Source organism: Rhinatrema bivittatum, chromosome 8 (assembly GCF_901001135.1).
Source record: "Rhinatrema bivittatum chromosome 8, aRhiBiv1.1, whole genome shotgun sequence".
In the NCBI taxonomy this organism is placed as follows: domain Eukaryota; kingdom Metazoa; phylum Chordata; class Amphibia; order Gymnophiona; family Rhinatrematidae; genus Rhinatrema; species Rhinatrema bivittatum.
The window spans coordinates 176,465,266-176,491,361 of record NC_042622.1 but is presented as its reverse complement, the minus strand read 5'-3'; the positions used below and the strand labels follow the sequence as shown (position 1 = coordinate 176,491,361).

The following is a 26,096-nucleotide window of genomic DNA, read 5'->3' as shown; positions in this document are numbered from 1 at the left end:
TTCATTCCTAAGTGACCTTTACTGACCTGGGAAGTGTCAACAATTTGTATCATTTTCTGTTGGTGTTCGTGAGTTTCCAGTTCCATTTCCCATCCCCCCAACCATCACCTCAGTGGGAACCTTGGTAACATCAATAGATAAGAGGGCAGCCAGCCAATAGGAATACATATTCATTCCTAACTGACCTTCACTGACCTGGAAAGTGTCAATTTGTATCATTTTCTGTTAGTGCGCACTAACTCCAGTTAGTGCGCACTAACAGAAGATCACAACACCCCTGATACCAGGGGTGTTGTGATCTTCCTGCATGCAGTGCCCTATCCCGCCTGCATTACTAGTGAGAGGCTGGCTTCACAGACAGGAGGGAGCTGCCTGACCCTCACTCCTGATTTCCCCCATGTCCCAGCCAGTGAATGGTGTATGGGTGAGGGGGGGGGGGGAGGATGGTGAAGTCTGAGACAGCTCCCTCCCTGCATTACTAGTGAGAGGCTGGCTTCACAGACAGGAGGGAGCTTCCTGACCCTCACTCCTCCCCTCCCCCATGTCCCAGCCAGTGAATGGTGTGTGGGTGAGGGGGGGAGGATGGTGAGGCTGAAACAGCTCCTTCCCTGCATTACTGTCTCAGCCTTCACCATCCCCCCCCCCCTCACCCACACACCATTCACTTGCTGGGACTTGGGGGAAGGGAGGAGTGAGGGTTAGGCAGCTCCCCCCTGTCTGTGAAGCCAGCCTCTCACTAGTAATGCAGGGAGGGAGCTGTCTCAGCCTTCACCATCCTCCCCCCCCCCCTCACCCACACACCATTCACTGGCTGGGAAATGGGGGAAGGGAGGAGTGAGGGTCAGGCAGCTTCCTCCTGTCTGTGAAGCCAGCCTCTCACTAGTAATGCAGGGAGGGAGCTGTCTCCGCCTTCACCATCCTCCCCCCCCACTCACCCACACACCATTCACTGGCTGGGACATGGGGGAGGGGAGGAGTGAGGGTCAGGAAGCTCCCCCCTGTCTGTGAAGCTAGCCTCTCACTAGTAATGCAGGCGGGATAGGGCACTGCATGCAGGAAGATCACAACACCCCTGGTGTCAGGGTTAGGGCACTGTGTGCAGGAAGATCACAACACCCCTGGTGTCAGGGTTAGGGCACTGTGTGCAGGAAGATCACAACACTCCTGGTATTAATAGGGATAGGGCACTGTGTGCAGGAAGATCACAACACCCCTGGTATCAGGGTTAGGGCACTGTGTGCAGGAAGATCACAACACGCCTGGCATTAGGGATAGGGCACTGCATGCAGGAAGATCACAACACTCCTGGTATTAATAGGGATAGGGCACTGTGTGCAGGAAGATCACAACACTCCTGGTATTAATAGGGATAGGGCACTGTGTGCAGGAAGATCACAACACTCCTGGTATTAATAAGGATAGGGCACTGTGTGCAGGAAGATCACAACACCCCTGGTGTCAGGGTTAGGGCACTGTGTGCAGGAAGATCACAACACTCCTGGTATTAATAGGGATAGGGCACTGTGTGCAGGAAGATCACAACACCCTTGGTATCAGGGTTAGGGCACTGTGTGCAGGAAGATCACAACACTCCTGGTATTAATAGGGATAGGGCACTGTGTACAGGAAGATCACAACACCCCTGGTGTCAGGGTTAGGGCACCGTGTGCAGGAAGATCACAACACCCCTGGTATCAGGGTTAGGGCACAAGTTCTAGTCACATTGACTGATCACATTACTTTTTTTGTCAAGCTACCAACTGTTTCCATTTCCCATCCCCCATATATTGTCAGTGGGAACCTTGGTAACATGTATAAATAAGAGGGCAGCCAATAGGAATACATATTCATTCCTAAACTGACCTTAACTGACCTGAAAAGTGTCAAATTGTATCATTTTCTGTTAGTGCCAAACACGATTTTCTTCTCCTGCTAGACGATTTCAATCGTTAAGACGATAGGGCACACGATTCACATCTCTACTGAAGGGGGACCCCTGCTGGCTGCAGGGTTAGTGCCATGCTGGGCATGCCCAGTAGGAGCCAGTCAAAGTTCTGGAAACTTTGACAGAAGTGTTCCATGATTGGGCTCCATCCTGTGATGTCACCCATATGTGAGGACTAACATCCTGCTGTTCTGTGAGAAAGTTCTGTACCGTGAGTGGTTACAAACCTGCCATGAACCTTAGCCTGCTTAATATATTTATAATTATGGCTAACTTACTTATCCCTGGTCCCAACTTCAGGCGATATCCCTCTGTTCACCTCTGAAGCAGACGCTGGCTGGAGGTCTGGAGAATGTGTGCAGGGAAGGAGACTTGCTTCCTGGGTTTGGTACTGGCAGAGCTGGCGGCGTTCTGGGAAGGAGACTTGCTTCTGGTTCTGGTACTTGCCGGGCTGACTGGGCTTGCTGTCAACCCTCACTGTCTCAGACTCTGTGTCACTCTCCAAACCTGAGCAGTGCGACCCCTCTGGTCTTCTCTCCCCAGTTTCCTGGCCACACTTGGTCTTCTCCCTCCTCAATAGCAGGGGGTACTAGTCTGCTTCAGTGCACTGATCGATGAATTTATTCTGCAATGGTTCTATTATAACACCAAACCCAACCAAGAGTATCTTCTAAATTAAGCAGAGCAAACTTACATCATATATTCTACCTGAAGACTGGAAGGTGACCAACATGACACTGATCTTTAAAAAGGGCTCTAGGGGTCATCTGGGAAATTATAGATTGGTGAGTCTGACTTCAGTGCCAGGAAAAATTGTAGAAACTATTCTAAAGAATAAAATCATAGAACATATAGAAAAGGCATGGTTTAATGAGACACAGCCAGCATGGATTTATACAAGAGAAGTCTTACCTCACCAATCTGCTACTTTTTTTTGAAAGAGTTAGACATGTGGATAATGGTGATCCATTGCATATAGTGTATCTGGATTTTCAGAAGATATATGACAATGTCCCTCATGAGAGACCCATGAGAAAAATTAAAAAGTCAAAGGAAGGAAGGCAATGTCCTATTATGGATTGCAAACTGGTTAAAAGACAGAAAACAGAGAGGAGAATTAAATAGTCAGTTTTTTCAGTGGAAAAGGGTAAACAGTGGAGTGCCTCAGGGATCTGTGCTTTTTAATATGTTTATAAATGATCTGGAAAGGGGACTGATGAGTGAGATGATCAGATTTTCAGATGATACAAAATTATTACGAGTAGTGAAATCACAAATGGAGTGTGAGAAATTGCAGGAAGACCTTGCGAGATTGGGAAATTGGGCATCCAAATGGCAGATGAAATTTAATGTGGACAAGTACAAAGTGATGCACATAGGGAAGAATAACCCACATTAAAATTTCACAATGTCGGGTTCCATATTAGGAGTTACAACCTAGGAAAAGTATCTGGGCATCATCGTAGACATTTCTTCAAAACCCTCAGCTTGGTGTGCAGCAGCAGTCAAAAAAGCAAACAATTTTATGAATTATCAGGAAAATACTGGAGAAAAACAGAGAGGGGCGGATTTTAAAAGCCCTGCGCGCGTAAATCCTTCCAGATTTACGCGCGCAGGGCACTCGCGCACCGGTGCACCTATTTTGCATAGGCCGCCAGCGCGCGCAGAGCCCCGGGATGCACGTAAGTCCCGGGGCTTTGTAAAAGGGGCAGGGAGGGGGCGTGTCGGGGGCGTTCCGAAACGACACGGTGTTTCGGGGGCGTGCCGTGGCGTTTTGGGGGCGGGCCCAGGGGCGTGGTCGAGGCCTCCGGACCAGCCCCCGGGACCGGATCACGGAGCGGGGCTGCCGGCCGGCGCGCGCAAAGGTAGGGGGGGTTTAGATAGGGCCGGGGGGGTGGGTTAGGTAGGGGAAGGGAGGGGAAGGTGGGGGGAGGGCGAAGGAAAGTTCCCTCCGAGGCAGGCTGCGCGGCTCGGCGCGCACAGGCTGCCGATTTTGCGCAGCCTTGCACGCGGCAACGCACGTATCTTTTAAAATCTGGCTTACTTTTGTTAGCGCCGGTTGCGTGAACAAAAGTACGCGCGCGCGTATTTTTTAAAGATCTAACCCAGAATGTAATAATACCTCTGTATTGTTTGACCTGCGTGCAGTTCTCAAAAAAGGATATAGATAAACTGGAAAACGCATCAAGAAGAATGACCAAAATGATAAAGGAGATGGACTGGCTCCCCTACGAGGAAAGTCTAAAGAGTTTAGGGCTGTTTAGCTTGGGGAAGAGACAGCTGAGGGGAGACATGAGAGATCTATAAAATCATGAGTAGAATGGAAGAAGTAAATGTAAATTGGTTATTTATTCTTTCACATAATACAAAAACTAGGAGACACTCTATGAAGTTACTAAGTAGTATATTTAAAACAAATCGGAGAAAATTCTTTCATTCAACTCACAATAACCTCTGAATTTCATTGATGGAGGATGTGGTAAACACAGTGAGTTTATGGACTTCTCCAAGAATTAGTGCATCCCTTTTTTAAACCCAGCTACACTATTATTATCCAAATGAACTTAGGAAAAACATTACTTATCCCTGGGCTTTAGTATCATAGGATCTGTTTACTGTTTGGGATCCTGTCAGGTACTTGTGATCTGGTTTGGCCACTGCTGGATTCAGGGTAGTAGGTTTGATGGACCCTCAGTCTGGCCCAGTATGGCAATTCTTTTGTACAAACTCACCCTTACTATTGGGTGAATTCTGCCATCAAAGATGAGGTCATGCTCTGATTCCTAAATCAATTTCCAAACCCTGTTTCTTAGGTTAGCTAAAGTTGGCAATGCTCTCTTCTTTCCAAGTCACTGGGAAGCCAGCAACTATTTATATGAGATTACCTGCTGGTTAAAGAGGAGCCTTGGAAACTACCCATCCAGTCAGTTGCATCATGGTTTCAACTACAGGAAATCATTGCTTGACTTGGTCTGTATCTATTTGGAATAGGATGCAGGAGAGCCTCAGAAAAATACTAGAGGCTGAGTGTAATGACTCCCTTATGAGACTAAAAAGATAGCTTTCAAAGATTTCCACACAGCCCCATATATGCACATATGTGGGGCCATGAAGATCTTCTATAGTATTTTATAATCCGCTCATATCTGGTCCATGCATATATCCACCTTTCGACAAAAGAGTGTATGTTTCGTATGCGCAAATATTTGCAATGCATTGAAAGCGTGTACATTCACTTCCTATTTTATAAACATACATGCAAATATTTTGTGTGTCAAGAAATATAACTTGTATGTAAAACCCTGATTTACATGAGAAAGTAGGTATGTTTTTTAAAATATGAGCACATACTTGAAATCACCAGTTTGCTGATACCTTTACCAGTTCACTACCGGTCTCCTGGTCACAAACACCCTCCTACTACTTCACCCTAAACTTTCCCCAGGTCACATCCCTCTCCAAAAATAGCAGATAGCAGGTGCGTTAGATATCAATTGTGCTAGTTAATTAGCAGGTGTAAGAGTGCACAAAAAATTTGCCTAATGTATTCATGTAAATCTCTTATAAAATAGCAACTTATGTGCAAACCATTTGGCCCCTAGACCACACCATTCTTGTGCAGGTAAATATGCGAATGAAACCAAAAATACACATGCACTTTTCATGTTTATAACATAGCATATACACGAATACAAGATATCTCTGCATGTATATGATAATTTTATGCACATAACTCCTTTGAACGTTAATTCATAAGTTGTGAAGAGAAAAGAAAGGGCACATTAGAGATATAAAGTCATTGTCAATGAGTGTAGATATGACTTGCTAATGGGTGATGATATTTTCTGAAGAAAACAGTAAGAGTGGAATCTGTAGGGTAGATCTTTCCACTGGATAATACAAGGTTTATGGCCACTCAGTTACAGATGCAGAGTTTACTCTAAAAATTCAGCTGAAGGCTACAATGAACTGCAGGAAGGCAGTCACCAACTTGACTCCATCTTACATTATTTTTTCAGAATTTTGACCAAAGTTAACACAACAGGGCTAGAATAATGCCTTGAACAATGGCCCAGCACAGAATGGCCCAGCCAGGAGTAGAAACTAGTTTTCCAGACTTTGGAGTAGATCTTAAAAAAATACGCGCGCGCGAACAAAAGTAAGCCAGATTTTAAAAGATACGCGCGTTGCCGCGTGTATCTTTTAAAATTCGGGGTCGGTGCGCGCAAGGCTGCGCAAAATCGGCAGCCTGTGCGCGCCGAGCTGCGCGGCCTCGGAGGGAACTTTCCTTCTGCATCCCCCCACCTTCCCCTCCCTTCCCCTATCTAACCCACCCCCCTTTTACAAAGCCCCGGGACTTATGCGCGCCGGCGTGCGAGTGCCCTGCGCGCGTAAATCCGGAAGGATTTACGCGCGCAGGGCTTTTAAAATCTGCCCCAATATCTTCTGTTTGCATTATCTATCAATGTACCATGCATAACTGCTTGCTTATTTCTGTTAACTCTGTTTCTGTGAAGGAGGATGTTTCCAAGTTACAAGGTTAAAGTAACTGGCATGAACCCAAAGACCAAGTACATCTTGTTGATTGATATTGTCCCGGCTGATGATCATCGGTACAAATTTTGTGACAACAAATGGTAAGACTTTGATGATTCTTATTTTTTTAAACACTTTTTAGTACAGAAAAAAAATCAGCATGTCAATTTAATTTGCTTCTTTATTAATGACTGCGTTTTGGTATCTAAACAAAATGGAAGAGTTGACTCTCAGAGTACTCTGCCAATACAGAGAGCAAAACATTTATGTGCTTTTGTCTATACGTCTGGCTGTTATGACATATTCTTTCGATGAATTTTGGTGTTGACGTGCAGGTTCTGGTTGTCGTTTTATGTCCATGGGGAAGAAAGCATAGGGATGAATTAAAAAAATTTCTGCTAACTTTCTGGTCGATTTTAAAAGTTTTGCACACGTCAAAACCAGGAGATACGTGCGTGACTTGGAGCCGCACATGCTGTGTGGACTTTAAAAGGCCTGCGGCCACGTGCGCATCTCCCATTACTCACACAAAAATCTTTTTGTCAAAAGATAAGGTGGGTCATGGGCAGGCCGGGTCTGTAGAATGAATCCAGCGAGCAGATAGTTACGCACACAAGTGAGTACCGGGGTCCCTTACCACATAAATTTACTTCTGCTATGGACGGCATGTAAGTCATGTAACAAAAAAAAAACAAAACGCTAGTCAGCGGGGTTTTAAGGGTTGGGGGTAATAGTGAGGCAAGTTAGCTAGGTGGATTAGGAAGTCTTCTCCTTTACTGGGGTGAACTGGGAAAAAGGGCTATTACGTCAGTGCACGTAGCTACTAAAATTCCCCCCACTTTATGCAAGTGTTAAGCGATTAATAATAAAAGCAATTAATTTGCATGCATATGCACGTTTCAATATAAAATCGTGTGCACATATATGCAAGTATAGCTAATTTTATAACATGCGCGTATTTTATAAAATCGCTGCATCCATGTGCGCATGCTGGCAAACCCGTGCACCCGTGTGTGACTCTTAAAATTGACCTCTTTGGGAGCTGAGCAGATAAATCTACCTACCTAATTTCTTCCCTCCCCCTGTTTGACTAAATTTGGGCAAATAAAACTGCAAAGCACACACATTTAGCTCATCAGAAAAAGAGTAAGGCCAGCGGCATTTTTTTAGCTGTTTTTTTCATTTAGTTGGGTGGATTTTCTGCACCAGCTGTTTACTCAGTCGTGGTCACTCAAATGGCAAGCCTCTATCGAGCTAGACACATTTTGTTCAGCTAGGTTTAGCCATATATTCAGCAGAAAAATGAGCTGGGTAGTTTTGGCTGATTATGTGGTTTAGGCTAGCAAGATAAAATTACCATGTTATCTTGGCCACTCTGTCAGCTAAAAAAAAAAAGACCCCCTTAGTACATGTAACCCTTTATCATCTTTTCTGACCATAATCTAATTGTCCTCCCAGTTCTTGTGCACCCTGTGATGTATTCTGGAAGAGCCCTGTTGCTTTATTTATACAAAGTCAATTGCTGATTGAATGTAATTATTTAGGTAGTAGAGGCATTAAAGAGTCTGGGAACAGGTTGAAAATATCAGCATAGCTAAGAAAATAAACGTACACTGTTTTTGTAGGATGGTGGCTGGAAAGGCAGAGCCAGCCATGCCTGGAAGGCTGTATGTGCATCCAGATTCCCCGGCTACAGGAGCACATTGGATGCGACAGCTAGTCTCGTTTCAAAAGCTGAAGCTCACCAACAACCACTTGGATCCCTTTGGACATGTAAGGAATGAGAGATAAGGAACTGATTTTCCAAGTGAGAACTAATGAAGCTAAAACAATACCCGACTTTTTAAGTAAATGCTTAGTGCTCAAAATTGCTTATTTTTTCATTATTTCCAGTTCAGTATTTCTGATATGAGTTTGTTTTGCAACACTTGCATTTAAAAGTTTGAACTATTCTCCATTTCTGCAGAGCAATTAATGATAAGCTGATAAAATTCAGTATTTACATAGGTATTGCCGAGGTAGTACAGGAAAGTGCATTTATAAGTTATCTGCTCTGATATGTCAAACAAGCAGTTTATCCTTTGATTATGTTATTCTTGCAATTGCTATTAGCATACATATACCAGTCAGGCTCCACTTTTGGCATTCAGTGTTGTAGTGGCAAAAGTTCAATCTCCAGAAGAGCTAATTTACGGGATAATTGATACAAAGTTCCGCCCTAAGGAAGCACATTTGGCTTCCACACCCCAGTTAAATGATATTGCTGTATACAGTAAATTAAAGACGGGAATGCTGTAGAAATGATAACTTTCATATTATTCTTAAAACTGTCATCCATTTAAACACATTTTCTCACTACAATGAAACAAATACTGTTTTGTAAGTTTTCTTTGCTTGACTTCTTAAGTGATGGATATACACATTTCTTAAGTTTATTGGTTTATGCCATTGGGTAGCATTGATGAAAGGGTAAAAAAAAAAAAAATCACTCAACAGTCCCAATAATCTTAGTTCAATCTCTGCCTCCCCCCCGCCCCCCCTGGCCTTTGCTAGTTCCTGAAAAGAAGCAGCTGGTCGTCTTGTAGTGCCAAACATGTTGGATATAAGACTCATGCGTGACAGGGCCATGTACTGCAGGCCCTTCATGTTGCACTATCAGTACATTAGCATACAAGATGAGGCCCCATAGGGCTTCTGCAACAGGCAGAAACGGTACCATGTTGCATTCCTAAATTCCTAATTTTGTTCATTGCAAATATAAACTCATTGTTAAATGAGTGTAGATGGATCTTTTCTAGAGGATGGTGGTGTTTTCTGGCAAAACTGTAACAGTGGATTCTGTGTGGCAGATACTTTCAGTGGACAAGATAAGGCTTGTGGCCATTCACCGAGTTCAAGTTGGTGAGGTTTTGCCTAAAAAAAAGGGGGAGGGGGCTGTTTCCTAATTTACATGCTGATATTTGCTATGTTATGATGAGTGAGAAGGTAAAAAAATAATTCAAAGACCAAAATGGTCTGGCCAGACTGTCCAGCAAGTTGTTTAGGATCATAAAAACCATTTTAAGGCTATTTAAAAATCTGTCTCTCCTCTCCTCTCATTGGAATGGATTGTTGGCTGCATCTTTTGTCTTCCTGCTTATTACCAGGCAAAAGGGTTGGTAACTGTTTAATATTAGATAAGAGCAATTAAAATGTTTGTTTCCTTTTAACTCTGCAATAACAATAATTATAAAACTAGTTAAAATGGCTAGCAAATATAACCAAGAAATCCAAATATAACCAAGAAAGCCAAGATCTGTTGATTGGACTTTATGTATTTCAAATGGATGGGCTCATACTAAGCAATCTTGGACCTAATAAACTGGCCCCCCTCCCTCCTTTTTTGTTTTAGGGCTGTTTATGTCTGTGCATCTCTAATAGATCTTGGTGGCAGATCCGTGGGCCGGTTGGAGGGTGGCTTCATTCTTTCATGGGAGATCTGACTTGGACATGGTTATACAGATCCTTGTTTGGGGGGGCGGGGGGGAAGGGTTGGGGGTATGTTTTGCTTTCTTGTATAGCTGGTGATTAGAATTATTGTGATAATGTGGGCGTGTATGGTTGTTTTTTTTAAATTTCTTGGTCTCCTTTTGATAGACTGATTTATAACATGGTATTGTCTTTTCTGTGAATATCTATGACTTCCGATGTCCTTGAATGTTAAAGGACTTAACTCTCCAATGGAAAGGCAATTTCTTTTCAAATCATCTGATCTTGCTTCAAGAAACCCATTTAAAGAAAAAAGAGGCGCGTTTAATATAATTTTTCCTTTGATGTTCTTTGCTTTCAATACTAGAGAGAAAGAGAGCGCAGAATGTTATCTATTTATACCACTATAGGACAGTCATCTGGTAACTCAAGGTGAGGTTTTGGTGGTGGCCTAGCATTTTGGGGCCAGTTTTACATTCACAGTGAGAAGTACAAATAGCACAGTACACATCAGTGAAGATTTGATGTGATGTGGAATGAGGAAAGGTACACAAAGATGAGATTTCTACAATGTATTCTCGGCCTAGCTTGATAGCTCCCAGATAGAGAGTGACCCTCCTATAGTGATATAAATAGTTTACTCTTATAAAGAGTCTCTCTCGCTCTAGCTAGGAGCAGCCCAAAAAAAGAAAATGCCTGTCCGAGCACTTCGCAGCTTATGAAGTGAAAATACCTTGGGTGCGATAAATGTAACATGTATTGCTATAAAATACCTATGCGAAGCGCATGGTGCGGTAACTAAAAAATTACCCTAACCACACCCCTTTTCCTTATTGCGGGTGTTATTCATGCAAAATTTATAGCATTTTGATGAATCTAGGGGTTGATTTGGTTAGACAATCCTATTTTGAATATGATAAAGTGAGGCAACTCTTAACTTTGAAACTGCAAGCTAAACAGGAACAAAACTATATTCTGCATATTAAAGATCTTACAGGGAATTTTTTGGTTGATGATAAGATTAGAGAATGATTCACTCAATTTTACCAGGATCTTTATAGTACTGATGCTTCTATCAGGGATAATGTAATTGATGAATATTTCAGGTAATTTCTACTGAAATACAGCCTAGGATGAATAAAGACACTTTTGAATTTGAGGTTATGCAGGCAATCCAGAGTCTAAAACAAAACAAGTCTCCTGGGTTGGATGGTTTTCAGCTAATTGTTATAGGAGGTTTGGGGATAAATTTGTGGGAGTGTTAGTTAAAGATCCCTCTCTCAGGAGTGAATTGAATAGTGTCTCTTTCTATGAATCTGGCAGGTATTACAGTCTCTTCCAATGAGGTTTGTGGTTCTTATAGACTGGTCTTTTTGTTGAATTTGGATGTAAAGATATTGGCTAATATTTTATCTATCAGATTAGGGGGTTATACAGCTGATTTAGTACATGAATATCAGTCAGGATTTATTCAGAGAAGACAAGCCACTGACAATAGGACCTATTTACTAAAGGGTTTTTTCCATTCTGTGTCTATGTGAAAAAAATGCTTAGTAAATGACCTCCAATATTAGGTGACTTTTGAATTTGATATGGGCCTCTGGCAGTGAGCATGAAGCTGCTGTCTTACTAGCCATTGATGCTGAAAAAGTCTTCGACCTTGTTCACTGGAATTTTGTGTTTAGAGTTCTTGAAAAGATGGGTTTGGGGGCCAATTTTATCCATTGGGTCCATAAGATGTATTTCTCCCTGAAGGCCTGTATTTCACTGGGTAAAAGCACTTGTCAGGGCTGTCCATTGTCTCCTCTTGTTTGCTTTAACAATGGAACTTCTAGCAGAATGGAATTGTAATCCTGACATCAGGAGTTTCAATTGTGGACAGTTGAAATATAAAATTTCTCTTTTTGCTGATGAAATGTTCACTATAGATAATAATCCTAGACTATCCTTGCCTGGTTACTTAAGAAGTTGGAGGACTTTGTTAGGGTTTCAGTGTTCAAAGTTAACTTGAGCAAGTCAGAAGTTTTGAATATGAATGTGCATATCATGATGGCTGAGGCTTTAAGAGAGGAGTTTTCCTTTAAATGGGGGCATTTCAAATTTTTAGGGGCAAAATTAGTGTTTAGCCTGCTAAATTGTTTCAGTTTAACTGTGTACCTTTTGGTATCTGTGCTCCTGTTAGATTTGGATAAGTGGCATTATTACCCATTGTCATGGTTGGGATGGATCACTGCTGTGAAATGTCCATTTTTCCAAAGATACATTTCTTGTTTCAAATGTTGCCAATATAATTTCCTGATTCCTTTTTAAATATCCTTCAGCATAACTCTTTGGCTTTATACAGCTGTCCCCAAGTGTTGTAGGGATTAGCCGCCTAGCTTTATTCTTCCACTATATCTTTTTTCCAGCAATCTGTGAATGTTAGAATATTATACAAGGCTGTTTGTCTTAGATAATAAACATTTGTATTAGGGCTATAGTTTATACCAGGAGTTGCCACAATACCTTAATGATTACTAGGGGGAAAGATTTGTTACTAGAAAATAGTACAAAAGGAAAATACTTAGCAGATACTAGAAAATCAGCAAGACAACAAAATATCACATTAGCTTGGGCTTGCATCCAAAAGTAGCTAAACAGTCTAACTGACTACCCACAGATAAGAGCTGGGAGAAAACCCCAAATCTCACCACTGCTGCAGGTTGTCTCTGGTGTGTCCTAGAAATGATTACGGAAATGGTCTCTGCTGTGGGGAAGCACATGTTATTTGTCTCAGCACTTTGCTGAGCCAGATGGGAGCTCACCTTGTCCCATGAGGGGAACAAAGCAAGTTGAGCCCTAGACTAAGGTGTATCGGGGAAGGGATCATGGTGAACTTGAATGCAGGGAGGGGCTGATAGCACTGTACTCTGAAGGTGTTCTTCTTGATGGTGGAACCTCATTTACTTTCGTTCCCTGCTGTTTTAAGGGCTTAGCTATGCTTATTCAGTGAGTTAATGCATATGAAAGCAGGTCCATGATTAGAGGTGTGATTGGTTCCTTTGTCTCACTTTGGATAGCTTATTTGTCCCCTCTGGTGTGTCAGATTCAAGCCAGAGTAACAGTACACATGGGCCCGTGGCTGACACCTAGAGGTCCAAATTCAGATACAGTCCGGAGAGCAACGTTAACCGGATAAACTTAACAGACTAACCTTGGAGGTACATTAAATAATACAGCTATACTAGTGAATATAGCCAGCTATCTTAAAGTTAGCTGGCTAACTTTAGGACAGCTCTTAGGCCCAACCTGACTTAACAGGCTAAGTCATCCGGCTAACTTTGAATATCGGAGTTAGCCAGATAACTTAGCTGGCTAACTCAACTCCTCCCAGTTACACACCTGGAATGCCCCTAACTTATCCAGATAAATTCTAGCTGCCTATTCATTAGCCAGCTAGGATTTAGCCAGATACATGCCCAAATATTCATTTGCCTGGCTAACTTCTGCGTTAACCAGCTAAATGCTTTTGAATATGGACCTCCTAGTTGATAACTCTTCCATAGTGGATTGCTGGTTTGTTACTAGGCCCATAAACCTGGCCATCTCTAGGGGCCCAGGGGTATCTGTTTCTCCATACACACAAGACTTCCATTGTTTTTATGTTTTCTCTGTATGTACAGAGAACAGTCTTCTTTATTTGCAGGTGACTCTGCAAATGGTCTGTCCCTGCAGAACAGATAAGCCGGGCACATATGCTGCTTGATCAGAAAAGTCCATCATCTCTGAATATAGGGTGCACAGAAAAATAGGCCAGGTGTCCATTTTGGGCTACATATACAGTTAATGAAAATTCAGGGCTCACCCCTACACAGTGTTATATAGACCTATACTAATAGAGGGTCTAGCAGTTCCCAATCTTAAATCTTATTATATGGCTGCTCAGTTGAGGCCAAAATTTGATTGGTTTTCCCTGAATAGATGCAATTAGAGCAGAATACCTTGGGAGTGGATCCCATTCAAGTGCTATTTAGGGATCCACTCCTAAGTGCTTACCTAGGAAAGTATGCTTCCCAAGGACCCCATTGAACCTTATCACTTTGGTGACTTTTAAAATGTGAGAAGCCTGTAAACGGAGGCTGGTAGATAATTTCAAGTATTTTTATTTCTTACCAACTAGTATAATGGGATTTTTTTTTTTTTTTTTACCAGGGTTGGAAAGATGGGCTTTCAAGGATTGGGAGGCTAAGGGGCTCTGTTTTTTAGGGCAGTTATGGGATGGGAAAGAAACCATTAAAGAGATGTTTTGAGTGCCAGAAAGGGATAGGGGTTTGTTTTTTTACAACTGAAGCATTTTCTGAAAAGGAGAGGGATTAAACAGGATTTTCTTTGAGTGCTCTCCCTTTGAGAGTTCTGTATTAAAGGTCATAAAATGAGACTAATTACCTCTAAAATACATGCTCTGTTAACCCCTATGTCTCCCCAAAATCCTAAACATATTTTGGCCTGGGAAAAGAGTTAGATGAGAATCAATCAGAACTTTGTTTTCTTTGAATTGCAAAATCATCTATTTCAGTGAATTTAGTGGAAAATGATTATATGGGCCTCTTTAGTAGCATGGGATTTATTTACTGTTTGGGTATTTGCTGGGTACTTGTATCCTGGACTGGCCACTCTTGGAAACAGGATGCTGAGCATGATGGATGCTCAGTCTGACCTGGTATAGCATTTTATATTCTTAGATGGAATCTTACTCCACTGAAGGTACACAAAAATCTTTTCCTCAATGAGCAGCAAATCTTGGGGAGGGTGTGATCAGGAAGGATCCTTTTACCATAGGTGATGGGAATTTCTTAAAGTGCAAAAATATTGGAAAAGAGTATATGATTTTATTAACAAAGATATTAAATTAAGATTGGAGTGCAGCCCAAGGATGTGCTTCTTATAGCTTGATGTTCCAACTAACCTAATGACTTTAATCCAACAGCTATTTTTAGCTGTGTTGCGTCCGGTCTTTGACGGCTTTGCCCCGCCTACCTCTCTCTACTTGCGGCTCCTCCCGCTCACCTTGGGCTGATGGCCGCGGCGGCGGTGTCTGCTTGCTGACCTCTCCGGTGTCCCCGGACTGGCTTTGGTGCTGCCTCCCGCCATTCTCCTTCAAGGTACCTCTAGGGCGCACACGCCGCCCTCATCTTTAATTCCACATTGGCGCGAACCTCAGGGACATTCCCCCTGTTCTGACGTCACGACTCCAGGGTATATCTGCCTACTACATTTGCTAGCTTGTTGAGTTAGCAATGGAATTCGTACGGATGGGATTTGCTCTCCGTGATTCCGGCCCGGGGGCGTTCCGGGAGGTGTGGCCGTGGCGTTCCGGGAGGCGTGGCCGTGGCCTCCGGACCAGCCCCCGGACCTGAACATGGTGTGCCGGCAGGCATAACTTCTGGAATAAAGGTAGGGGGGGGGGTATAGATAGGGCTGGAGGGGTGGGTTAGGGAGGGGAAGGGAGGGGAAGGTGGGGGGAGGCGGAAGGAAAGTTCCCTCCAAGGCCACTCCGATTTTGGAGCGGTCTCAGAGGGAACGGAGGCCGGCTGCGCGGCTCGGTGCACGCCGATTGCCAATTTTGCTCAGCCTTGCGCGTGCCGATCCCAGATTTTAACGGCTACGCGCGTATCTATTAAAATCTCGAGTACTCTTGTTTGCGCCTGGTGAGCGAACAAAAGTACTCGTGTGCATAATTTTGTAAAATCTACCCCCTTGTGTAGAACTTATGCCAGCTCCTGAGCTGGCGTAAGTTGCACGCTCTGGCAGCCCTCGAGTGCACGATCTCCCGCACAGCAAAAAACAGCCGCTGTACCAGCCGCCTCCATCCCCGCCTCTTTTCTTGGGCACGGCCCTTCTTTGTGTAACGGGAATTATGCGTGTGGCCGAGCCCCTTTGAAGATGTGCTCAAGGCCCAGCCGCATGCATAACCCCTGTTTTCCCCATGCACAGGGGATTTAAAATTTAGCCGTAAGTCAACTTGATTAATAATAGTTTATGGATTTCTCCTCCTTTTTTTTTTTATCCAAACCATTTTTTAAACCCAACTACACTAACTGCCATAACCACATCCTCTAGCAATAAATTCCAGAGCTTAATTGTGCGTTGAGTGAAAAATAATTTTCTCCAATTTGTTTTAAATGTGCTACTTGCTAATTTCATGGAGGGCCCTCTAGTCCTATTATCTGAAAGAGTAAATATTATTGCTTCACATATACCCAGTCTAGTCCTCTCATGATTTTATAGACCTCTATCATATGCCCCCCTCACATGTCTCTTTTCTAGGCTGATCAGCCCTAACCTCTTAAGCCTTTCCTCATAGGGGAGCTGTTCCATCCACTTTATCATTTTGGTCACCCTCCTCTGTACCTTCTCTAGAACAACTATATTTTTTTGAGATGCGGCAACCAGAATTGCACACAATATTGAATTGCACACAATATTGCACACAGAATTGTAACATATCAACACTTCATTCCTGTTACCTCCTCCTCCGAATTTTGACTAAGAATGCTTTATGAACGCTGGATCCTGTACATTGTTATTATATTATAGTTGTTGTATTTATTAATTTTTTGTTATGCTTATCAGTATTATCCATACTTCCTGTTAATTATATTCGTCTGTTACTTGTAAGGGCTCTGCCCAAAAGTTATTTGTTTTATGTAAACCGATACGATGTGCGAACGGCTATCGGTATAGAAGAGACTTTAAATAAATAAATAAATAAATAAAATAAATATTCAAGGTGCAGCTCACCTTGGAATGATACAGAGGCATCAAAACATTCTCTGTTTTTTTCACCATTCCCTTCCTAATAATTCCCAACATTCCGATTGTTTTTTGACTGCTGTAGCACACAGAGAAGTGATAAATCTGCTTTCTTGATAGTTTTTATTGGGCTGTATTGATACTTCTACATTTTGGACTGTGTTATAGTGCTATATTGGTTCAATAAAAAATTAAAATTAGAAAAGGCACTATCTAGCTATCAAAACAAAAAGACAGAGGTTGCACATGAGTCTGAAGTAGGTGCAGTGGGGGACTTTGAATATAAAGGTCATGCTAGATTTGTATATAGAAAGTATAATTGGGGGCTGTACTACCTAGGCCAACTAGTTCAAGATGATAGAGGGTGTATGAGTTCTTTTCAGCAACTAAAACACCAAAGCGATCTTTCAGCAAACTGATTTGCAAATATGCAAAAAAAAAACCCCTAACATTATAGTCTAAAGATTTGTGATGGACATTTAGACAATATTACTTTTTCTGATGATGAGATTTTCATTTCTGCAATTCCCAAATTTAACAAAGTTGGAATATGAGTGCAGTTATTGAACAAATCGCTTGCTGCTACTCATCTCAGTAAGTTGGTCATCTTATTTTTCAGTCACCGTTTTTTCAGCTGTATATGCAGATGTCTTGTTTATAACAACTCCCATAAAAATTATTTTGAAAAAGAAAAAGTGTAATTAGTGCTCAAATCTCTCAGTGGTTTTGTCCTTTGCCTATACCTAAATTGCCAGGAGAGAACATATGTTTTTTCCCCCATTTTTTGGCTTTGCCCTCTCATTTACATGTAGCTCATTTCAAGGAAGCTGCATGAAATGGCTTGGGATTTGTTCATGGCTTGAGTTGCATTGAATTGTTGCGGTGTCTTTTACTTCTCTCCCCTGGGTATGTTTTTATCTGTGCTTTTCTTCTTGGCATTTATGGAAAAAGTAGACCTAGGTCTGCTAGCTGGAAGTTGTAGGCAAGAGGGATGTTGGGGCTGGTAATGCAGGAGAAATTGTGGTTGGCAAGATAAAAAAATATCTATTGAAATACAAAAATTAAAGAGGGTAATTTTCAAAACAGTCTGCACAGGCTGAAACTTGAAAGTGCTTTTTTACCCCCAAACCTTAGCCAGAATTTTCAAAGGAGATTTATACATGTACAGAACCCCATGCAGCATAGACATACAAACTTCATGCGTGTGGCTTGAGTGGAGGAGCAGCCTAGTGGTTACAGCAGCAGCCTGGGAACCAGGAAAGCCAGGCTTCAAATCCCATTGACACTCTTTGTGACCTTGGGCAAATCACTTCACTCCTCCACTGCCTCAGGCGCAAACTAAAAGCCCTAAGCACGCCAAAGTCGGGAGTAAGCCACGTGGATTTTAAAAAGCGCATGAATACACGCACAAATCAAACATTTAAAAAAGGGGTGGGGGTGGGCAGAGTCTGGGTCTGTAACCTGAAGCCTGTGCATAATTATTTGTGTGCTGGGGGCCCCCTACCGCGTAACTTTACTTCTGCTATGGATGGCGTGCGAGTTTGAAAAATCAGGGCTAGTCAGCAGAGTTTGAAGAGTCAGGGCTAATAGGATAAAAGGGAGGTTAATGGGGGAGGGGGGGGGTAGGAAGTCCTATCCTTTATTGAGGCAAACTGGGAATGAACTGGAGAAACAGGTATGTTTCGTTGGCGCGTGTGCCTAGCAAAATCCCACCATTTGGATGGTAGAGGCAGCATTTGCACACGCATTTATGCGTCCATATGAAATTGTGCGCACGTGCACGCACTTACTGTTGATTTCATAACATAGGCGCATATATGCGTGCACGGGTATAAAATGGTTGCACCCATTGGCATGAGACGGAAAATACGTGCCTACATGTACGCCCACTCGCTATTTAAAAGTAATCGTCTTAGATAGTGAGCCCCCTCTGGGGAAAGGGGAATAACTAAAGTTCCTGAATGTAACCCACTCTGGAGTGTCAAAAGAAGGCAAGATATAAATACAAAATTACTGCTACTTTCAAAAACTGAAAGTATGCATATAAATCCTGAACACCTATTCGGTGTGTGTATAAAACCATGGTTCACACACACTTTTACCTGCCAGGGCTATGTACAAAGAGTACTTACATGCAAAAAAACAAAACAGTTTTTATGTGCATAAGTGACTTTTGAAAATTACCCACAAAGCACACAGCAAGTTAATATGTGCCCTCAGGCCATACTTCAGTAATGCCACTTGAATAAAGGGGAATTACTAAAATTAGAAACTATGGGGCAGATTTTCAAAGGGATACGCGCATACCCCCCGAAAACCTGCCCCTGCCCCTGTGCGCGCCAAGCCTATGTTGAATAGGCTCGGGGACACGTGTAAGTCCCAGGGCTTTCCTGGGGGGGGGGGGCGTGTTGCGACGGCGCGTCATTTGAGGGTGGGGCCACGGCTGTGGTTCCAGCCCAGGGGCGTTTCGGGGGCATGGCCGAGGCCTCCGAAACAGCTCCTGGGCTGAGGAATCGCGCGCCGACCAGCTGGCCGGCGCGTACGAGTTACACCTGCCTCTGGCGCGCGCCGACCCCGGATTTTAAAGGATACATGCGGCTACGCGCATATCTATTAAAATCCGGCGTACTTTTGTTTGCGCCTGGTGCGTGGGTGTACTTTTATAAAATCTACCCCTATTTGTTGTATAAAAACAAAGACTTGCTCTGCTATTAATGACAGCTCCCTACTATCCATGTTTAGTCATTGTAGGCTTTCAGTCTCAAACACAGGCAACATTATGGGAATTTGGGTCACACATAGCGGCGCTGAATACTGAATTTACTTAGTTATGCACTGGATCAATTTTAAGTTTTCTAATATATTGTTTCTTCTAAACACCACATTTTAATGATGTGACGAAATGATAAGAAGTTAAGTCTGAGTTATATGATGAAAAGGACTTGTGCTAACAAGAGTTTATTATAAGCCAGTCTATACTGGGATGCTCTAGTGGTGTTTCTCGAGCGGTCCTGGAGTACTCCCAGCCCAGGCCGGTCTGTTTTTCAGGATCTTCATAATAAACAGGCATGGTCTCCCCTGTGTACAAACCTATCTCCTGCTTATGCATGGTGGGTATCCTGAAAAGCAGACTGGCCAGGGGAGGCAGAGGTAGTACTCGAGGGCTGGCTGGAGAAACGCTGCTCTAGGAAACTCAAAGCATTCCGGCAGCCTTCAAGTGGCTTTACTTTCACCCTTTCTCTCGGTTTCTCCCTCCTAGAATGTATTCTCCTGCTTTTGTGATGGAGCCATGCCTACCCTTGTAATGACGAGCGCTATTGCTCTTGACAGTTGTGACAAACAGGAGTTTCTCTCTGAAATGGGCAGAAGTGGAGGGATAATGCATATTCACACTGTCTTGGGTGCGCCACACTATTTGGGCTTGACTTTATTTGATTTCACATTCAAACAAAGGGCCTAGTGGTGTCCTTTTCAAACCCTCTCAGTACCAGTCTTGCGTACCTGAAGCAATAAACCCATGTAAATTCCCCTTAATACGTGGAAGGCTTTGAGTTTAAGGGGTAAGATATTCTTTCTAAAACAAGATAAACAGTCACATGTCCTGCCCCAGTCCAAGACAGAGCAATGAAATAGTTAACTGAGATCATGCGCTGCTTATAAAATGTCCCAAATTCCTTATTCCCCTCCTGGATGTATCTGGAAAATGTCAACAATAAAAAAAAAAAAAAAAAATACATTTAAATGTTATATGAAGCAGCTACTGTGGTAGGCTAAGGTGCTGCCAGATCTGAGAGGCAGATACCTGCTCTCTTATCCACCTTAAATACAGAATAAGCTTCTGTTTCTGGTGCCTGGCTCTGGCGGCTTCATGAAGGAAAGCAGAACACGAGAGCACAATATCACAACTTTTCAGGAAAAAAAACAAGCAACCCCAACAGAAAACGCTTATTTATTTATTATTCCGCTTTCCGGCACTTCAAAGGGGATAACATTCAGGTACTGTACTTCTCATCAACGCCTGGGTTTTTGAAGAAGGGGAGGGCTCATCTTCAGCAGCATGGGCCATGCTATTTCCACTTACCGCCAAACATTTTGTAAGGCAGCCAATTAGTGCCTCCACTTTACGCAGCAAAGATCTGCGGTATTTAAGATGAATACCACGAGAGTAACCGCCCGCCCCCCTCCTCCTCCGCACATCTATCCCCGCACCTAAACTGTTTGTTTTTGTAAAACAGAAGATGAATACCACAAAATGGGAAGATTATATTAATTCATCTCAAACTGCAGATCTTACAAGAAAGACTTTAATAGTTTACTTTATTAATGTGATTAATCACCTTGCTAGTAGAGAGACTCAGTGATTTTTAATAGCAAAAAACATTCTGAGCTGGGGAGGGGTTACAGTGACTCTTAGCAAGGACCTAATTTTCTACCTCTCTCCCCTCTTTGGTGCAACAGTGGCCAGGACATTGGGCGCCACTGTAGATGTACTAAAGGTTCATTTTATGCATTTTCTATAACAGTGATGCTGAACGTGAGTCTAACTCATTTTCAGGCCGATACAGTAAATGTCGAGGGAGAGCGGGCACTTGCCCGCTCTCCTGTGCACGCACAGGCCACTCTCCTGTGTGCGCGATTCAGTAAAAAAAAAAAATTCAAATTAGGTCCCGCGGTAAAAAGAGGCGCTAAGGACACTAGTGCGTCCCTAGTGCCTCTTTTTTGACAGGAGCGGCGGCTGTCAGTGAGTTTAACAGCTGATGCTCAATTTTGCCAGCATCTGTTCTCAAACCCGCTGACAGCCTCGGGTTTGGAAACCGGACGCCGGCAAAATTGAGTGTCTGGTTTTCAACCCGCGAGCTGCGGGACAATTTTAATTTTTTTTTTTACATTTTTACTTGATTTTTAACTTTTGAAACCTCCGACTTAATATCGCCATGATATTAAGTCGGAGGGTGTACAGAAAAGCAGTTTTTACTGTGCACTTTCCCGGTGCCAGCAGAAATTAACGCCTACCTTTGGGTAGGCACTAATTTCTGAAAGTAAAATGTGCAGCTTGGCTGCACATTTTACTTTCTGTATCGCGCAGGAATAACTAATAGGACCATCAACATGCATTTGCATGTTGCGGGCGCTTTTAGTTTCGGGGGTTTGGCCGTGCGTTTTCGATGCGCTATTACCCCTTACTGAATACGTGGTAAATCTAGCACGTCAAAAACACGCAGCCAAACGTGGGTTAACAGTGCGCTCCGTCGGTATATAGCCGACATACCAGTGTGTGTGGTGCAAACCTTTCACCAGGCTGGAATGGGGAACGCTCTACCATCCAGCAATGCACTATTTCAGATCTGGGTAAGTTCCCTGGGCTGTGAATGGCTTCTCCCTTAGTGGGGAGGGCCGGGCCATCTTTAAATCTCTGCACAGACTATGAAGCAGAGTCTGTGGGTGCTGCTGCCCTTGACTTTTCTAACACATCACTGGGTTTTTAACGTTGTAGATTTTATTGTAAACCACCTTGATGATATTGTATGAAAGTGCAGTTATATTCAATAGGGGAAAAGCCTGCTGGGATCTTGCAGGTTAGTGGGTAGAGAGCATCTCGTGAGAATAGCAGCAGCCCTGAAGCTCTGAGCTCAGGGCGGGTGGGTGAGAACTTGCAGGTCCCTGAGAGAGAGAGATCTATCGGGCTAGGGCTTCAGAAAACTGCTTTGGCTGGGGACACAGCCTCCGCACCAACAGTGTCCAGGGGCAGCAAGAGACAAAATCCATTACTGGTAATAGCCAAAACAAGGAGAAGTTAAAACCTGAATTTCCGTATTTTGTCCTAAATAGAATATTAATGACGGAAATTTAGCTATGAAAAGGTTGGCCAAAAGAACACTATTCACTTCAAAAGAGCGATCTCATTTTTAAGCTCAGTTTTGGCCTCCACGGCTTTTTCTTTACTCCTATATTACAAAATAAAGCAGCTAGGGTTCATTTTGTTCCTACTGCTTACAGGGCCATTTGATCAGCCACTGAAGTTCTTGTATATTCAGCTGCACTTTTACATTGCAGATAATCCTGAATTCCATGCACAAGTATCAACCGCGACTGCACATCGTGAAAGCAGATGAAAACAATGCCTTTGGCTCCAAGAACACGGCCTTCTGCACGCATGTCTTCCCAGAGACTGCCTTTATATCTGTAACATCATATCAGAATCACAAGGTAAGGCATGGAACAGCCCGTTCTCTTTACAATAGCACTTCGTTAGCTTCCCAGTTCACAGCAGCAAGTTTGTGGTTTGGTGTCTACATGCTATTACCATTTCTATACTGTGTAAGAAAAAAAAAAGGTGGTGGTGTTTCCCCACCTAATTAAAAGAAAAAGCCATGTTTGTTCTACTCAGCGATCTGTACGTTTATACGATTTCAGGTGCATGTGAAGCTCACGAGCTGAGCAGTCTGCCTATCTGTGGATGAGGACAACCTGAATAATTTTTGGTGCAGACTGGGATGGGTAGAGCTCCCAGGGACTGAAGATACCCTAAAGCAAGCAATGAGAAAAGCAGCAGAAAATTCAATCTAAATTAAGTCAAATGCTACATTCAGAATGAATATAACAAATTAAAACAGACATTCATAAATTAGACTAACTATTTTGAGATCCTGGGAATGGAAAAAAACAGTAATCCAAAAGCCTCATAGTTCAGGTCATTATTATGAAGAAAACTAAATATCTAGGTATTCCTAGACAAGAAATGTACTTTTGTATGACAATTATGGTCCTTTGAGTAGACTAATTTATAAACAAAAAGATTTAACAATTCAGAAGCAGGAAAATATAGGGGCAGATTTTCAAAGGGGTACGCGCGTACCCCCCGAAAACCTGCCCCAAGCTCCCCCTGCGCACGCCGAGCCCATGTTGAATAGGCTCGGCGGCGCGCGCAAGCCCCGGGACGCGCATAAGTCCCGGGGCTTTCCTGGGGGGGGCGTGTTGGAGGGGGGCGTCATCCGGGGGGCGGTGCCGCGGGCGTGGTTCCGGCCCGGGGGCGTTTCGGGGGCGTGACAGAGGCCTCCGAAACTGCTCCCGGGCCAGGGAATCGTGTGCTGGTCAGCTGACCGGCAGGCGTAACTTTTCGAACAAAGGTGGTGGGGGGGTTTAGATAGGGGTGGGTTAGGCAGGGGAAGGTGCGGGGGGGGGGGGTGTGTGTGGAGGGAACAGAGGCAGGCTGCGCGGCTCAGCGCGCGCAAGCTGCCGATTTTGCAGAGCCTTGCGCGCACCGACCCCGGATTTTAGCTGCTACGCGCATAATCTATTAAAATCCGGCGTACTCTTGTTTGCGCCTGGTGCGCGAACAAAAGCACGCGCGGGCGTACTTTTTTAAAATCTACCCCACAGTGTGGGTGTAAAACATATGTATGTTTACACACACACACCCACCGAGCAAACCAGTAGAAATCTGCTGCAGCACTAGGGAAATCTTGGAAAATCAAGCTGATGCCCTGCTCCAATAAATGAAAATGTCTTGACACCTCCGGTTGAATAGTAAGGGATCCAATGCCATTCAAAGTAACAAGCAAATTTAGCAAGAAAGCGAGAACCTCATTCACTCAAAGTGTAGAGTAAGTACTGTATTTATTTGTATTCAGCAAACCCTACAAGGTGTGCGTGTAAAAGTGCAGCTCGGAGCTCACCTTGTGCTTAGCACCTGACGCGGGATGATTTGGTTTTATTTTGGAATACTGAAGAGGAAATCGCAGTGACACAGTCCTGAACTGTGGCATGAGCAGAGGATCTAATCAGACATTAGGAGGTGACACCGTTCAGAGGGTAGAGTAGCTGAGCTCCAAACCAAAAGCCAGAGGTCTCAGACTGAATTTTCAGGCTTTCTGCTCTGTGCTCATGGTCTGAAGAGCTGCCAAAAATCCCCATGTAATGTGATTTTCCAACTCTATAGCTGGAACCAGGACAGCAAAGAAAACAGCTCGCCTTTGCTTACTAAACAACAACTTCCCCTTAAAACTGTTTGGCTTGTTAAATTCTGAAGTGCTGGTAATGGTATAGATCTACAGAGTTTTGCCATCGCTCTGTTTGCATTTTGAAAGACATTATTTTTGCAATTAGAATTTTTGCCATTTTTCAGTGCATGAGAGACATTTAGGGGTGAACAGGGGCGGACTGTGGGAAAATAGTGGCCCGGGGGATTTTTCTCTATACTGGCCCATGGGTACCCAATTACACATACAATTTGGTGAGTCACCAAATACAGAATAAAGGGACCATAAAATATACACAGAAATGCACAGACAAACTGAACTGGAAATCACAAGTTAGACTGTATGTAATGCAGCAATGGAAAAACAGAAAATAACATCATTCCTCATAAAACATCAAACAATAAAATCAAGAACTATAAAACATCACAATAGGAAAATCATACTAAAAATATATATTTCAAAACTGCTGATGAATAGAACCTCCAGTAATTTAACTCTGGGAAATTTTCAAAAATTTGTATGTAACACCAATAAAATATTTCAAAAAGAACAGACATCAAATAATATTCAATAATTAAAACTAATAAGAATTTTTAAAAAACCCTGCTGTCCCCTTCTGTGGGAGCTCTTGATCTCCAGTCACCCTGATATTGTTGAGGATTAGGAGGTTATCCTCTCTCTCTCTCACACATACTCACATGTCCATTCTCTCTCACACATACACTGTCACATACATACACATTCATGTTCTTATATCCACCATAACCTCTCGTTCTCACTGACACTCTCCCCCTCCACACACAAACTCTTACTTCCTTGGATTTTCTCATACACACTCATGCTCTTACACTCACTGGCTCCCTCACATACATACACACAAACAGACACACCCAGGCAAGCTCCAAGTCATTCTCACACTCACACACACACACACTGACCCCCAGGCAGGCTCCCATTCATTTTCACACCACTCCCTCCCCATCCCCCAGGCATGCACACATTCATTCTCACACACATAGACCCCCAGGCAGGCACCAATTCATTCACACACACACATGCACCACACACAGGCAGGCACCTATTCTCACACATTCAAACCCCAGGAAGAAACCCATTCATTCTCATACACAGCACACCCTCAGGCAGGCACCCATGCATTCACACACATACACCCCCAGGCAGACTCCCATTCATATACATGCACACACTAAAGGCAGACCCCCTCTCTTTCTTTTGCCAGCAACCTCAGAGCCTCTCTCATTCCTCTGCTGCGTGGCTATTGGGGAGGCGCTGATTGCTGCTACTGGCACTGAAGCCCATTCTGCTGCCTCCTCTCTGCATGCCCCTTGGGCTTCCACTTCCTCCATGCTGATCTC

At 43.4% G+C, this 26,096-nt stretch overlaps 1 protein-coding gene across 2 annotated transcripts in view; it reads left to right on the top strand.

The window, feature by feature from the left end:
* Positions 1-26,096, top strand: part of TBX4 (T-box transcription factor 4) — a 113,445-nt gene that overhangs the window by 61,546 nt on the left and 25,803 nt on the right. For both annotated transcript variants that reach the window (XM_029613656.1, XM_029613655.1), the window contains exons 4-6: positions 6,463-6,582; positions 8,107-8,254; positions 22,796-22,948. In XM_029613656.1, the coding sequence (XP_029469516.1) occupies positions 6,463-6,582; positions 8,107-8,254; positions 22,796-22,948 (421 nt within the window). The remainder of the gene's footprint in view (positions 1-6,462; positions 6,583-8,106; positions 8,255-22,795; positions 22,949-26,096) is intronic.